The 16,763-nt window shown below is 43.6% G+C and overlaps 1 protein-coding gene across 1 annotated transcript; it reads right to left on the bottom strand.

The window, feature by feature from the left end:
* Positions 1-13,990: 13,990 nt before the first annotated feature.
* Positions 13,991-14,601, bottom strand: LOC147441510 (uncharacterized). Its single transcript, XM_086483734.1, has 2 exons — positions 14,434-14,601; positions 13,991-14,077 (listed from the first exon to the last, which is right to left on the bottom strand). The coding sequence occupies exons 1-2, from the start codon at positions 14,599-14,601 to the stop codon at positions 13,991-13,993; spliced, it is 255 nt and encodes an 84-aa protein (XP_086339860.1).
* Between the last annotated feature and the right edge of the window lie 2,162 nt (positions 14,602-16,763).

Raw genomic sequence — 16,763 nt, 5'->3', positions numbered from 1 at the left:
GGCCACGGATCTACTACTAGGAGGCAAATGTGTGATGGTGTGGCTGCAAATGTCAGACCTACTGCGGTATGTGTAGAGATAGGAACTGCACTACCTTGATTTGTAGCCATTGACATTCTGGGATGTAATGTTCCCATGGGGTTTGGCATAGAATAATGAGGTTGACTGAAAGAATCAGCTACATGAGTCCTCTCTCCACATGTTGCCATCGGGTCTGGCATGACATTTGTATGTGTTGGTCTCTGTGGGCTTGGAGTGACATAATAATGGTGGAGTGGTCCCCCAAAGTACGTATATCCTTCCAACTCCTTTTTATCGATTGTTGCATATCGTCTTCCATATTTGTCGTATGCAATGATTTTTGTTTCTGATCCCTCTATAGTAGGTGAAGACATAAAGTCTTTTCCGTTGTGTCAACTCTCTGACGTAGGGTTCCTCACATCTATAATAGAGATCTTGCTCTCCATTATTATACTTGTATAACCCCATGTATACTTTTTATGTGTTGACTCTCAAAGTTTCGTTTTCTGGCCTTAATCTCGCATCAGGGAAGCTCATTGTTGGTGCTTTCTCCTCAGGTTCCGCATCTACTTTGGCTTTCGTACCCATCAATCCCTACTTGTCCACAACGTTAGGATTCAGGAATACCAAGTACATGATACCTTCGTCATCTAGGTACCTATCTCCGCTATAGTTCACAGGCAGTAAGTCCTTGAACTCACTTGGTCTATCTTCTATTTTCACACAGTAGCGGTCCATACCATCTTTGTAGATCTTGGCACCTTGCTTGTTGTCATACCGATACTTGATGAACAATAGCTTCATTGTGGCCGAAGGGTTTCATGGTCCTCCTGCCATGTTTTCTCTTTTGTTTAGGTTTAAATGTCCCAAGTGTTCCATCAAATACTCGTTAGATCTCTCTGAAGAAGTATCGGAAATACTTCCTTCAAGGATTGGCTCTTACGGTCGTACTACACCTTGGTTTACACTCTCCTCCGTTGATAAAACACTTCCTTGATCCGCTAAATTTTGGTGTTGGTTGCTGATTTGTTTTCCCGATTTCAAAAACATGAAGAAAGTGGAATTTACCGATTGAATCCAAACCTCTTACCTGGAGATCGAGTGATCTTCCAACTCGCACGACTGCATGGATTGTTACTTGATCGATCTCTGTAAATGAATACACTTGATGGCTATGAAATCACTGTATCATTCCAACTGTCAGCAGATTCAACAACTTCACAACGACTTCAACACAATTTTACTTGCAGATTATTGACAGTATGTCCAATTTGGGTTTTGACAACTCCTGATATCTTAAATGGTCTAGGTCTATGAACATGTAAAAAATGAGTCAATTCTGGCACAGGGGTACACATATCACGCTCGTAGTACAGTGACCAAATTTGATGAAACTTCACCAGCTTGTTCACTAGTCTATTTTAAGGCTACCCACCAAATACTTTTGTATTCAAACCCCAAAAGGTCAAGCTTTTACCAGTTCTTGGTTGGAAGTGTCTGTTTTCCCAAATCTATTAGTGTGACTTGATTTTGGTGTTTGTTTTGGGATATGAAAGCTATCTGGGGTTGTCCTATGTACAGGCTCTCCCTCTGTATAGTCTATACCCAATTTGATGTAGATGATCCTAATGAAAGTCAATTTCTATGTCACTATATCAATTTTCGACTTGGATCAATACTCAGATGGTTTGACAGGTATTTTGACGTTTCTGGCTCTTCGTCCTCTATACTTTTATGTTTATATACACCTGAGGATCCCACATATGAAATCTGGTCAAAATCTAGCACTTAGGTACACCGATCGCGATTGAAGTACAAAGGCCAAATCAGACCAATTTTGGTGTGCTTGTTGGCAAAGGTGTTCTAAGGCTATTTCCCCATTCACTTAGCATTTGGATCACTAAAATCCAAGATTTTGCACTTTTTGGGTTTGTTAGACTAGTTTTGCCCAAGTAGCGTGATTTTCTTGAGTTTTGATGTTTTTGGATGTGGTTGCTTTAGACAAACTTGTTTAGGATCTTATCAAGAAGGCACACAACAATTCTTCTCCAATTCTGGCACAGAGGTACAGCGATCACGATCGTAGTACATGAGCCAAATCTGATGAAATTTAGTCTTCTCCCTCTGACATGTTTTACAGTGTTTTGTGCTACCACTTGGTGATTTGAATCAATATCAACCCTATTTGGTCAGATTTTCTAAATTTCAGAGTCTTATGGCCTTTTTGCCAAAGTTATGGTTTCCTGGTTTCTCGACTCTAACTTTTGCCCCAAATCTGACTAGAATGCGAATTAATTATCGTACTCCTAAGTATAGAGATGAAAGAAGATAAAGAAATGAAATTAAACAAAACAAACAAGACGGATTTCGGGTGAGATTTCAGTACTCATTCAAATTAGAGAAATTGAAGAGCAAAAATTCTTTGAACACTCTCATGGCCCAGCTCCCTAAATCTCCTAAGAGAGGATCTAGCCGGTCCACTGACTCTATACTCCACTAAGCTCTAAACCCCTGTCTAGCAGCCTAACTGAGGTGTAAAATGGATTTGTGGATTGATCTTCTTTTAAGGAAGCTAACTGCGCACTTGATCACTCGTCACCTAAGGTGCATTCCCCGGCAATGGCACTAATGTTTGCGGGTCGCCGCAATGGACGTCCATAGCATAGCTCTCACGCATCAACATAAAATATCAATACAAGGGAAGCCACCACGATGAGGCATGGAAACTCACTAGGGTGTCATTCCTAATGAAGTGAACTTGATGAGATGAAACTACTAACTCTGCAAGCAAATCATACGCACTAAAGCCAAGTAATCTGCCTATGTCTTTCTACACAGCTCTACAGTCATCACGCCCGTTTACCATGCAAATCATATCGGATTCACACGAAACTTGAAGGGGAGCTACACAGGGACTATTTAGAGTCTATCCTATCACTTTCATAGCATTCTAGAGAGGTACATTGATCACGATCGTTCGTCCCAAAGTCAACAAAAAACAGTGAATAGATGATCCCAAAGGGTCGTTTTAGGGTCCCTGAAGGCTCTTCTAGGGTCAAAACAACGTAAAATATGCATTTAAACACTTAAAACAACGATTTAAGGTCTGAAACGCGTAGTTGAACACCTACACCAAATCTTGAATGTTTACACTTGAATGGAAGAGCAAAGTAAGAGGAATACAATGCAATAAAGGAATCTGAATTCGGATTACCGTAGCCACAGTAGCGAAGATTACAAGTTGGAGCAAGAGGAAGCTCTCAAACGTACAATGTCTTCTTCAAAACTTGTGATAAAAGATGATAAGGTTCAAACTTACAAAATTGACCGTTATAGTTTAGGTCTTTACAAATGGCTTGTCCGGCCAAAAAGTCCTAAACTTCTAACTGGATCTCCACTATACAAATACTCTCGGAAAAATAATCAAAAATTTCTTTACAAGTTCTCGGCTTAGAGAAGCTCTCTTACAAAAGAATGAGATTTCCACAAAAATGTAGATTCCCTGAAAAATGTCTCTTTCTCTGGAGACCATTGCTTCATCCGCCAAACAGGGTCGGACTACCTGAAGCTCTTCCCTAGCAATTGGCCTCGGCACCAATGGACTTGCCAGAACCTGCTTTGCTTCTTGCTTCTTTAAACTTCTTCTTCGTCCTACTTTGCGCATAGTCTACTGCCTTCTCGTACGTGCATGGTCCATTTATCTCGACATTACCTTGCACTTTTACATGCAAGTAGTCCACAAACTTGGTCATCTTCAAAAAATCTGCATTCTCTATAGCATTTACCTTAACCAACCTGCTCCATATGGCCTCGAGCTCCCACAGGAATGCTCGGAAATCACCACCAAGGCTTTGCTTTAGGTTGTCCATTATCTGCTTCACTTCACTCCACTGCGTGTTGGCCACATATCGGCCTCGGAAATGCCGCTTTCAACGTGCTCAAATCCTATTTTTCTTCATCCTGCAAGCCCTCGTACCATACCTCAACTTTTCCACGAACCACGAGCGGGAAAGCTTGGGCCACTCCCTCTTCTCTTGACAAGCCGCTGTCCAGCAAAAATAGACCATAGTCCTGCAGCCACACTTCTGCATCTTCAACACCTGTAAAAGTCGGAAAACACGACCACATCTTGCTTAGCAGCACTTGCTCTTTGAAATAGGTATCACCGCAGCACTGTCTTCGACTTCACCGAGAAGCGATCAATAGCTCCTCAGTGGGGGCACCACTGATGGAAAGGGGGAAGGTGGATCAAACCCAGCACACAAGTAAGCTGCCTCTCTATAGCCCAGGGAATATCCGGCACCCCTAACCACACAGAATCACACACAAATGGGCACTATATGCCAATCTTCGAAGTACATACCACCTTCGAACAATCACGGTTACACACATTCAACCATAACCGCAAACACTTATCGACAACCCAACATCCCACACTTGTACACACCGATGCATACACTCATCCCAATTCTCTAAACACACTCACACAGGGAGGCAACACACACCTCGACCACACATACAATTTTGCCCGCACAATCTCTCTCCCTCCCCCTTTGCACACACACACAAACACACACACCCGGAGCCACCGCTACCACGGTATACGGCAAAAGATGAGATGCAGATGAAATTGATGGCAAACTTGACAAAAAAAACAATCCAACTACGTATCACATAAACACAATCAAACACAATGATGGCGAATTCGATATTTGCCGGCTTCATACCAAGATGCTTCGTGCAGCTAATTGATCCTCTTCGCACTGGTGATCTCCCTTAAAGCTTTCTCAAAGTAGTTCTACTGGCGGTACTTCTCTTCTACTCGTGGTCAAACTCCCCCGCTCTTCATGCTTAAACCAACTTGTAGCTGCACAGATCTTGGCCTTTTTCTTCACCTTGGCTTTCTCTTCTGGCTACTGCATATGACGCCCCGCCATGCTTGCCTCCTTCGTGTTGCTCCAAAGCTCCTCCTCTCTAAGTGGCTTCTCGGCCTTATCCTCCTAGTCATGCCAAGGTGGCTGCCCCTTAAAGCTTCTTGAGCGTGCCCTTGGTTGCTTGCTAGCGAGCCCTGGCTGCGCCCCTGTTTGTGCTTTCCAAGACTAGCTTAGAGAACCCTTTTCCTACCTCCTCGAGTGTGCCTTGCTACTAGCCAGCCCCACCTCCTCTCCCTCTCTCAAGCTTGCGGCCCTCAGCCCCTGCTTAGTATGGCCACCCTCGCCTCCCTTCTCTGGTTTCAAGCGAGCTGAGCTCCTTCAGCGTCCTTTTGCACCGTAGTCTCGTCCAGCTTTCATAGCCAGCTCTTTGACACTACAAGCTGCCAATGATTCTTCTGCTCTCATTTTTGAGTGGCTCACTGCTACTGCATCTTGTGAGCTTGCTTCGGGAGCCCCCGGACCCTCCTCTTTCTTGCTCCCCGGCCTTCTTTTCCGGCTTCTACATATGGCCTTGCTCTGTGGTGCCACTGTAGCCCACCCACCACTTCTTGGCTCCTCTATTCACCTTCCTAATTTGTGCTGCCATGCAACCAGATAGGTGGTGCCCCTTTCCCCTTCAGATGGCGCCCTCATCTGTGTCGTTGGCGCCACCTTTTTTGGGCATGGAACCGATTTTCATATCTCAGGTTAAGCTCAGCTTATTTTTAGAAAAAAAACTCTTATTGGGTCCCCTTTCCCACGCCCATGCAATACCAGCTTTGACCTAGCCTTGAAAAACTCTTTACTTTACTTCCTTTCACACCTTCAACTATCGGATCCAAACTCCAGCGTCGATCTTTGATAATTAGTCTACAATATGGTCACATAGTAGGCTCCTCTGCAATAGCTCTTGATCATCAAAGAACACAAAAAAACCCTTCCCTGGTAGATCTAGACCATCTATTTTGAAGCCATGATCGCCAATCATAATGCCCGATCAAGAGTTAATAGACATTCGTCTTCAAACACCTAGAGAGCCTTGAACTCACCGAACATGAGCAAGCATGTTGCATACATACTGGTACTATTGGATGGAAATATAAATCAACCTTTAGTATCCTTAAGAACTCTAGTCAGCAAAGCTTCGAACCACATTTGACCTGGTAAAAGTGACATTTGGCATACACATCCTGGCAAGTAGAGTCTCCTGTTGACATCTCGCTCAGAATCCCATATCATAAACCTCACAACACTTGTATCGAGCATCCCTTGTCTCGTTCCTAGTCTTGTGATATTAACATTTTCTCCTGTCACTTGTGATAGCAAGAAACACTTGTAGTTTCGACTAGAGAATGCTCCACCTCTGTGTACCTGTCTCCTAGCTACATCAAACACCTGCTCAAGGTCCCTGTCATTTGCCTGCAAGCTGTCATGCCTAGGCTTCTTGCACTTTCATATGTCGACCATCCTCAATTGTACCAACGTGTTTGAAGGCGCTTTGGTCAAGCAACATACGTGAGGCCACAAGATGTAGCCTCTGACAGCTTGGAGGATGATCATGTAGACCACATTCCCAACGAGGCAATGTTTGAGCCCAAGATCGATGAAATGATCGAAACAATCATGGATTCAGAAAGGCTTATCTATGATGATATGAAAAGTGAAGCCGATATGCCATTGTATGATGAAGCACATGTGTCTAGATTGAAGGCACTCTTGGTTCTTCTCAACATGCAGGCAAAGTTTGGATAGAGTGACACTAGCGTCAGATCGCTTTTCAGGTGATCTATTACAATGTGTTTACTTCAATAAAAAAATCTAGTTGTATAATGATATGATAAACTACTTACACAATTGTACTGCATTTTTTTGTTGTGTAGATTGCTAAAAGAGCACATACTGCAAGCTGATAATGTGATGCCAGATTCCAGAGAGGAAGCAAGAAAGATCTTGCAAAACTTGGGGATGGATTACAATTCGATTCACGCTTATCCTAACAACTACATTCTTTTCAGAGAGGAATACATAGACATGGAGAAGTGTCTGAAATGTGATTCCCAGAGATATCGAGTAGATCTCCATGGAACAAAAATTCCACAAAAGGTTTTGTGACATTTTCCTTTGCTTCCTCGCATCAAGCATTTCTTTGAATGTAAGTCCATGGACACCCTAGCAGCATGGCATGAGGATAATAAATCTTCGGATGGTGTGCTATAGATACCTGTAGATTGTGCAGCCTAAAAACATATAGACAAAACATGGTCGGATTTTGCCAAGGAAGCTCGAAATTTGCACCTAGTCCTGGCTATGGATGGCGTAAATCCATTTGGTCAAAGATCAACATCTTACAGATTGTGCCGGGGCGGTATAAAGTGCAGAATAGAGATGTGTCTCTTCATCCACTATTGGAAGAGCTACAACAATTGTGGATTGGCATAGAAATGGTGGATATGAGCCGACACACAGGTCGTCGGAATGCCTTGATCAAAGGCATTCTAATATATGTGGACCATGCATGACTATCCCGGACTAACATAATGCTTAGATGATTTACACTCAAACTCAAACACTATAAATCTTGGTTTTTTTCAAGCTTATCTATTGTCATGTGTATACATGCAGGGCTTCAAACAATCGGATATAGAGCAAGTGTCACATGTGGACCTAGACTGCATGCACATCGGGCGCCCTCATTGAAGAAGCAAATCTACGAAGGTCATCAAGCGTATCTTCCAGACAATCATGTGTTACGTGACGACTTTTTGAGAAGAGAGCCACCAAGGATGTCTGCACAAGCATGGTTAGAGCAGAAGGAGATGTGTGATGACGGTTTGCCCCCAGGGATCAAGAGACTCTCTCTATGGTACGAGTTACCATATTGGCCCCGACTCATGATCAATCACTTGCTCGATCCAATGCACATATTCAAGAAGGTGGGTAATCTGCTATGGGACCATCTGACCGATAAGAAAGATACTTTGGGAGGTAGGGTTGACCTTAGAAATGTGCATCCGATGGATCGATAAAACTCCCTAAAGCGTCATGGATTTTCACAGCAGCCCAATAATGTAAAGTAAAAGAGACCATTTGATCTGTGTGGACCCCCAATGGTGTAATGCACTCGCTCTGAACATATTTTGCTAAAGAAGGAAAGCTTATCGGTTTGAACTCACACAACTGGCATAAAATGTGTCAGGTATGTTTGAAGTGGAATATATCAGAGTGGGAATTGCGTAACAAATTTGTGCGTGGACTTTAATATCATTGCTACACGCACGTGTTTTGCAGTTTATTTTATCAATGGCCATTGAGGGATGTATGTTTCTTGACATCCGTAACACAATCTACAAACTTGCGAAGTTGGTGCAATGGATCTCACAAAAGGAGATCAATGTAGACTCCATACCATTTGCCAAACTAAACGCTGCGGAGGTTGTGTGCATGTTTGAGAAACACTTTCCTACTACCATGCTAACCATTCAGGTGCATCTTCTTATTCACATTGTTGATGAGTTGGAAATAGTTGGCACAGTACATTCCACATGGATGTTCTTTTTCGAACATTTCATGAAAACGCTCAAGGGATATGTGCATCAGAAGGCACGTCTGGAGGGGTAGCATGGCAGAAGGTTGGCTGGTATCAGAGTCCCTAGTTTACATTGGAGAGTGGCTATACGGATTTGATAAAGCCGGGGACATGCTATGGAGAACCATAGATGATGAGCGCATATCTAGGATTGTCATGTGCAATCTCGGTGTTGAAAAGAAGATGATGGAATATCCAGAGGCTAAAATCAACTGATTCTGCATGCTTCACAATCGAGTGATGCAAAAGTGGATTTCACAATATAAGGATGCAAAGAAAGAGCGAAAAAGGGGACGAATCAAATGGAGACGGGGAAGACGACCACCGATGCATTATCCGGTGGGTCTAGAGAGCCTACCCACATTCACGAGCTTAAGATGGTTGCACAACCAATTGAAAAGCGCACAGCAGTGCGGTGAAGAAGTGATCGAGGAGGAGTGGGAGTACTCTCGGGATTGGCAACCATGGTAAGTTTGCAATGTACGACTCGTGACTTTCTAAATGTTTGAACGGCCATTCATAATCTTTGTTGGTTGTAGTATAAGTCATACACAGTAGCATGGTGTAAAGGACGACATTTTAGGGTGGAATGGATTGACAAAAATCGTTTTACTCAATATTGTGAAATCATGGCAAAACTCGAACAGTCTAGTCGACGAAGGTCCTCTAACACACATCCTGTGGCGGCGGAGCTCACTTACTTCGTCACGCTACAAGAGATTTTGAGGATCGATTATAGAGGATATTTTGTTGACTTGTTCGACGTGCAATGGTTCAAGATAATCATGGAGGGTCGCAAGGCTACTGTGCATAGAGGAGAGTCTAGTTTCCTTGAGATGGATTCAACTAAGAAATGGACTGACCTAAGAGACACTTCTATACTACCCAAGCATTGTGAACAAGTAAGTATGTACATAGTTAACATCTAGGCACATTCGTCTAGGCACTGACACTCTAGTGGTGGCGATGGTGGTTGTTGTGGGGATGCCACCGCCGATGCCTTGACACCGCCTCGTGCTCGACGAGGCTCTTTACCTTCCCCTTCTTTGCCCGCCCCACACCATCCATAGCATCGCCATCTACGCTAGGTTTTGTGTGTCTAACGGCCGTTGCTAGTAGCTACACACCACTACCTACTCCTCGCTTTGGGGACCAGACTCCAGTGGAGACACCTGACATCCGTACCCCCATTGAAATGCCTCTAGAGACACCTATCGAGACACCTAGGTTCACGTGTCACCGGCGAGAGGGCTTACCTTACTCCGTCGACTTCAGTGGCGGTATCATCTTGGATGATGAAGGCAAGAAGGTGATCTTGCGCATGTGCAGTCTTTGCTCTCAGGTGTTTAGACACTTCATACTAAACACCTAGAGTGAAGTACCAAGTGATTTAAAAGACAGTCATCAGCATACTGCATGAGGAGTTTCTCCTTTCAACACGGAATGACCGCTTCAATGAAGACCTGATGAAGGTTCGAATGCCGGATTACTGCAAGCACAAGCGTTGTGAAGTGCAAAAAGCAATAAAGCATGGGTGGAACAAACCAGATTGTTTGGCCAAAGAAGATTGGAAGAATGCGAAGAAAGCAACACGCGAGAATGTTAGACCAGTGGGTAGATAGACATGAGAATAACCTCTCAACCATCCTATATATAGGCCCCTGGCCCTCTTCCATATATAGACTCCTTTACTACATGTGTGTCCGGCACATTGTCTGGGCGGTGCCCGTCTAGTCCTACCCTTGGCATGACATTACTCCCCCATTGGAGATGCGTTTTCTTCCTCAAAAACACAAGTGGTGGTATCTTCATAAGAACACTAATGTTTTCCACCGTGGCATCCCTCATGGATCCAATGGTTCGTTGAACCGGAACCCGGTGCATTGGGAGGTTCAATGAAATCAAGAGTAACATCTTGATTTTCTACATTGTTGTCCCTGTGCAACCGTCTTGGTTAACCGACTCATAATCAAAAGAGCGTGAAGGCTCCATTTAGAACTCACTTGAGAATGCTAAACGAGTTATCACAACTAAGAGATGTTTAAATGCATACCTAGGTTTCAGACTTTCTGAAGGTACTGGAATGGGCAATATAACCTTGGCTCATCTTTCCATGAAAATACTATGCTGACATATTCATCAGCAGCAACCAAGTCCTTGACTTGTGTTGGTTTCTTGCCAATAGTCAACCTCATCCAAACTGATGATTAAGGTTGATAACTTGAGAATAACAGGCAGAGACTAGAACTAGCCGTAACATGCCTTTCATCATATGAAGCAAACTCCAAACCAGAAAGGTAATCGATCTAGTTGTTTCACTTCGTGCTTAACGTATGCACTTAGAATATCCTTTAGCGTGCTTTACTAACGTATGCACTTTGCATATCCTTTAGTACCAAATAGAATGCTTGTAAGATGCCCATCCTACGCGGGATGAATAGCAACAGTAAGAGTGAGATGCTTTCCCCCAACCCTTATAGACAGTCAGTCGCCCACGACTGACGACAAACGAGGACTCAATCATTGAGTATCCAGCCATATACTCGAAATGGAATGGAGACAACCAACTAGGTTGAAAACAGATTGGAGTTTCAAGCAGCCAATCACGAACACCCATACTCAGCCATCACCTTGTATGGTAGGGTGTAAACTCATTCTAAATCTGCAAGAGAGATTGCACTGGCAGTCCAAAAAATTGCAGAAACAATAATGTCCATGAATGTGCATGCCGCTCCGAATAAATTTGTGGTAAACACTAGGGCCCATAATACCTAGTGTGCATGCATTTAACACAAACATATCCGAACCGCAATTCCATGACGAGACTTTCCACGGTACGGACGTGAAAGTTTTGCAACAAATTTGGACCATAATAGAATGTGTCAACCCTATCACACCTAGGTACCAACCATGAGACATTCTCATGTACATAGCATACTTAGCTATATGTAGAAATGACCCTCCGTTAAGGTGGTTTCACAACACTTGGAATCGTAACAAGTTTGTACTTAGTACCCGACAATTTCTGGCCACTGAAATTGCTCCTGATACTGTGTGCTTAAAATGGTCGAACCAATGGATGAGACCAGCACCTAGGGACTTCATCGCGACACATTGGTAAACGTTGGCGCTAGTGTCAGTCCAAGAGACTCATATTCTCCACATGTGGAATATGTCTCAAACAAGGATATCAGGGAAAAGCGACATCCATCAAGTACGAGCTGGTACTTGTGTGTGGAGGTAACTGCAAACACTCCGCGACAAGAGTGAGAGGGACCCTCATTATCATACTCCACACTGGCTAAACTGAACTCCTTGAGTTCCTAGACCATGTTGTATCCCATGTGACAACATGTGCCAAATCGAACCCTACAACTAGGTTCGTAACAGCATAAGGTATAGTGGACGCTACGGTCCAAAATACTCTGTTCCAACATGCCCTTGGCATGGCTTTGAAAAATTCAAGCGTATTTATACAGCTTGCACTGGAAACCGTGGGTGTTGCCTGCGCAATCCAACCCCTTTGGTTAACATCTACGTTGTCAAACCTCTTGGTAAGACTGTCCATAGAAACTACTCAACTAGCAGGCAACGGTAACCAACATAGTTAACCGTATACATAATGATGGGAATCAACTCGAAAAGTTGAATTCGTCCGCTACTGTGTGGTAGATTGTGGAATTCTTTCCTTGAAAGTATAACTGGGAGAGATCAACTGTGATCCTCAATGCAGATCAAACTGTGATCCTTAATACTGTTGGGTGATGTAGCAATCACCTGTCGGGTCTTACCCCAAAACAGTATGTCCATAGACACTCCATAGTGCTATAGAGAGAGCAAGAAATCCACACAAGTGAACTGCCTAGCTCTTGTGGACAGCCATGCTGTCTCAACTGATTGCTGCAGCTATACTTCCTTGTAGAGATCAGCTACTGTGTAGTGCAAAAATGACACTGTAAACATCCTGAATGACAAGATCCTTGCTCGTCCATTAACGTCGATGTATACTTCCCTGGGTAGATCTATTCACTCTTGAAAACAATCACCCAAAGAATGCCAATAGTTGGGTCTTACCCTTGGCATGACAATGGCTCATAGCGTGTGTGGCTCATAGCCCTTGTGCAAATGAGTGTGCAATGGATGAACCGATGAAGAATAATTTGAGTAGCATCTTAGCCACGTGCTAGCGAAGAGTTAGAGCACCTTGGCTCAGGCTGACTCACGAGCAAAATACGTATCAAACGCTTCTTAGAAGATTTTCATGATTCCCTAAAAGAGAGAACGAGAGAGAAGAAAACCATGCTGGGCTGTGGAACTTTCCTTGAACGACTATGATGTGTATAGTTGATTGCCATGCTTGTGTGCATCTTATGCCTAACGTGCAGCGTATCCTATAAGCATGCAACAAGTTTTCTGCTATGACTCTCTCTTTGAGAGAGGTAATAGAAAAACACAACCACATCTTGATCTACCTGCCTTGCAGGGTCATGATTGTATGAAAATGACTTAGCATTGGCACTTTTCCTGTGAAATAAGTCCTAGATTTAGGTTCCTTTTAGTGTTGTTGGGTGTTGATAGCAACCAACCATCAGGTTCAACAATCCATCACGCACTTAGTCTGTCCTTGACAGAGTTGCGTGGAATCCATGCCACCTGCTTAGCATGCCTTGCATGCAAAAACGTAAGCCCTTGGCTACTATAACGGTCTCAAGCGTGAGAACCAAAACCATAAGTGCCTTGAACAATCTAAACTGGTAGGAATTCTCTGAGGTGATATTCCCTATTTTGCCAGTTTTTGCAAACTTGTGTGCCACGGCCCTTGATGAGAAGTCATTGAGCAGTTCCTTGGTACAAGGGAGAAGCCGTGCTTCATGTAAAATTGCCAAAGGACTTTGCTTTGCACAATGACAGTAATTGCCAAGTAAAGTGTAAACTTGGAAAAATAATAAGAACATAAATTTGGCTAACCTGGTCGTTGCGGTCACCAATTGACTCAAAAGTACGTGGAACAAAACTCGCTTAAAATGTCTCGTAGCCATGTCTGCTGCACGGATAGGAGCTGTTGGATGTAAATATACATCTCTTGTATGATATACGCTCGTCTGTCACGTAATGAAATAAGCTGGAAGCATTTTGCCAAATCCTTCCCAAGTTTGTATGCTCATAGCATAAGCCGAACGTGAGAATTTTCCATGCAATATACCTGGCTTGAAGCCTTGCTTCGCATAAAGAATGTTGTTGTGATGCTAGACGACGAAGTCGGCTGTTGAGACACAGATATCATGACAAAAAGCATCAACCTTGTCGAGTGATTTCAACTGAAAGTAACCAGTCTTGTGTTACAAACATCCTCTGTCCGCTTCGAGAAACAGTGACACGAAGTTGGCCATGCCGAGCAACATGCCCCCGGCATCAAGTCTAGCAGTAGGATGTGCCAATCTCCTTGAGATTCTAAAGCATCGCGAATGTGCTATGCTTTTGCATCAAAGTCAACCGTTGAGAAGCCGTGCTTCGGAGTCAAGTGGTTGGTATTCAAGCCGTGTTTGATTCGAGTGTCCTAAGCAATACACAGCCTTGCTGTTAGAAACATCATAACCATGTCATACTCAAGCCATGCTTGATTCAGGATGGTCAGGGAAGCATGGGAAAGGTATATGCAAATCCGGATACACTGTAAACATCCGACTTAGACATAGCACGATAATTTTTCAAGACATGCCGTGCATGCCTGATCGTACTGATGATAGAGAAAAATCGTGCTTCAGACAAGCCTTGCTTGTGGATGCATATACACGTCTAGTACATGCGCGGTTACACAACATCACTCATAGCCCTTGCATATTATACTATTCAACAAGTACTTGAATAGTTTGATAAATACAAGTAAAAGTGAATGCTTACCTCATAATTTACCTGTATAAACTTGTCGTGTTGATCATATGGCCGGGATGCTCGAGCTTTCATGAACCTCGAATCGAGCATCAAAATCGTCTTTGCGGAGTAGCCTTGCTCAATAACTTGCCCGATGTCAGCAATCACAGGTTCCAATGTAGACAAGCCCTTTTCCCGCGATGGAACCATGTTGTCGTATTCTGGATTGTCTTGTTAGCAACATCTGACGCGGTGTAGTGTCACCGCAAATAGAGCAGGTCGTGCCTGTACATGATCGCAAAGTCGTAGAAAATACAGCGGAGCTTTACCATGATGGTCTGTAAAATTGCCTTGGAATTTTCCATGCAAAAACCCGACTACCAACCCGAGAGCGATGAGAGTACTGTTCATCTTACGAAGAGCTCGGTGCGAGCCCTTGCATGTCTTTGCATGGTAATGCATGCTAGGGCATGTGGGAAAGCTCCCTCCAAGGTAAAAAGCTAACAATTTTTTTTTGTTTTGAAAAAAAAAAAAAAAAAACCTACACAACTACACAGCGATGGCGAAACGGTGAGCAGCAGAGAGCCATTACTTTCCTCGCGCTACGTAGCAATGGCGGTGACGGCGTTTGCTCCTGAAACGCGATCTGATCCTTGTGCGGAGCGCTCTGATTCAACCCCACCCGTGCTAGTTTTGGTGCAGATCGCCCTGCGATGCAAGCCCCTGCAAGAGTCACTTCCCGCGGCCATACACTGTCGATTTTCCTCCTTGACCTTCATGTGTATACAAGGGATCATGCCCATGACACAGCTATTTGCTGTCATGTCAATCTCGACCTGCCCTTTTGCAACCGAGCATGCATGGCATGCAAGCAAGCTATGCAAGCACGCTCTTCCTCCTCCTTCTAGACATGAGAAAAAGAGAAAGCCTCCATAGCCTTGCATAGGCAAGCGGAGAGAGAGAACCCCGGAGCCGTTCTCCATGTATCAACGGAAGTGTGAGAGAGAAGAAGGGAGCGGTGCTCCACCTCCATAGCCTGAAGCTCCCTGAGCGCTGATACCAATGTTAGACCAGCGGGTAGACAGACATGCGAATAACCTCCAACCATCCTATATATAGGCCCCTGGCCCTCTTCCATATATAGACCCCTTTACTGCATGTGTGTCCGGCACATTGCTTGGGCCGTGCCCGTCTAGTCCTACCCTTGGCATGACAGAGAATCCTAACAAATGGAAGCAGCAAAAGGAGGCAGCCAAAGCACGAGTAGAAGCAGGGAGCTCGCACCACTTGGAAAGCGTCAGGTGGGCATCGTTTGAGGACGATTTAGTAAGTGTTTTCGCATTGATCTTTAGATTTGATAGTTTAGGATTTAGGGGTTTTTAAATTCTAACATAATGGATTCTTTGTACATTTTGACAATGGTCGATGACAAGACGTGACCCCACACCGTACAAGTGCAAGCATGCAGCCGGGAAGGGCTTAAACGCCCCGATAGACATGTTGAGTTCTCGTGGCGACATGGTTAGTATTAGGGTTTACTCTTTTCTATTTGTTCTACTCTTTTGTAAATTATATGTTTATACTTACAGAAAGCTGTCTTATTGTTTTTTTTGCAGAATCCAATAGATACACCGCTTGGATGCGATGAGACGTCTGATTAGACGATGTCAGTCTAGCCGTAGCTAGATAGCATTAGTTTCATTTTATCATAGCATATGTATCATGAGATGACGTGTATACATCTTTTTGTAACTATTGGAAAACCATGTATATTTTCTCAATGGTGTTGTAACTATACATTGGCAAAGTCTAACAATCAAGTGATTTTGCCTATGATGTGTACAATTGTCATTGATTACTTTCATCAATTTACTTTTGTCAATTTTGTATATTTATTCTACAAACATTACTATGGATGATGGAGTTAATGGTTATAGTGTCTTGTGGGTGACTACTTTGGGTCTATACCTAAGCTTGCACTAGGTGAATCTGGGCTTATCTTGGATTCATTTAGGTTTAGTCTATTATTGAAACATTCAATATGGTTGATGGGTGGCATGGCATTCAATGCCCTGTCAGCAAATTTTTTTACTCTCGGGCATCACTATAAGCGTCGCTATATAAGGCCTACAACGTCGCTATATAAGGCCTACACTGTTGCTATAAATGTCGCTATAGGTAGACTATAAGCGACGCTATGGTTGTCGCTATATGCATTGCTATATAGTGATGTTTATAGTGACGCTTGTAGTGTTGCTTATAGCAACACGTATAGCGATGTTCCCGTATCGATGCTTTTAGAGACGGTCTTTGCGACGTCAGGGAGTATAGAAACCCAATATATTTCCATCGCTAAAAACGTCACAAGTCCA

This window comes from Adiantum capillus-veneris, chromosome 15, assembly GCF_014529385.1.
Source record: "Adiantum capillus-veneris isolate H3 chromosome 15, ASM1452938v2, whole genome shotgun sequence".
Classification (NCBI taxonomy): Eukaryota; Viridiplantae; Streptophyta; class Polypodiopsida; order Polypodiales; family Pteridaceae; genus Adiantum; species Adiantum capillus-veneris.
This window is presented reverse-complemented; position numbering and strand designations above follow the sequence as displayed.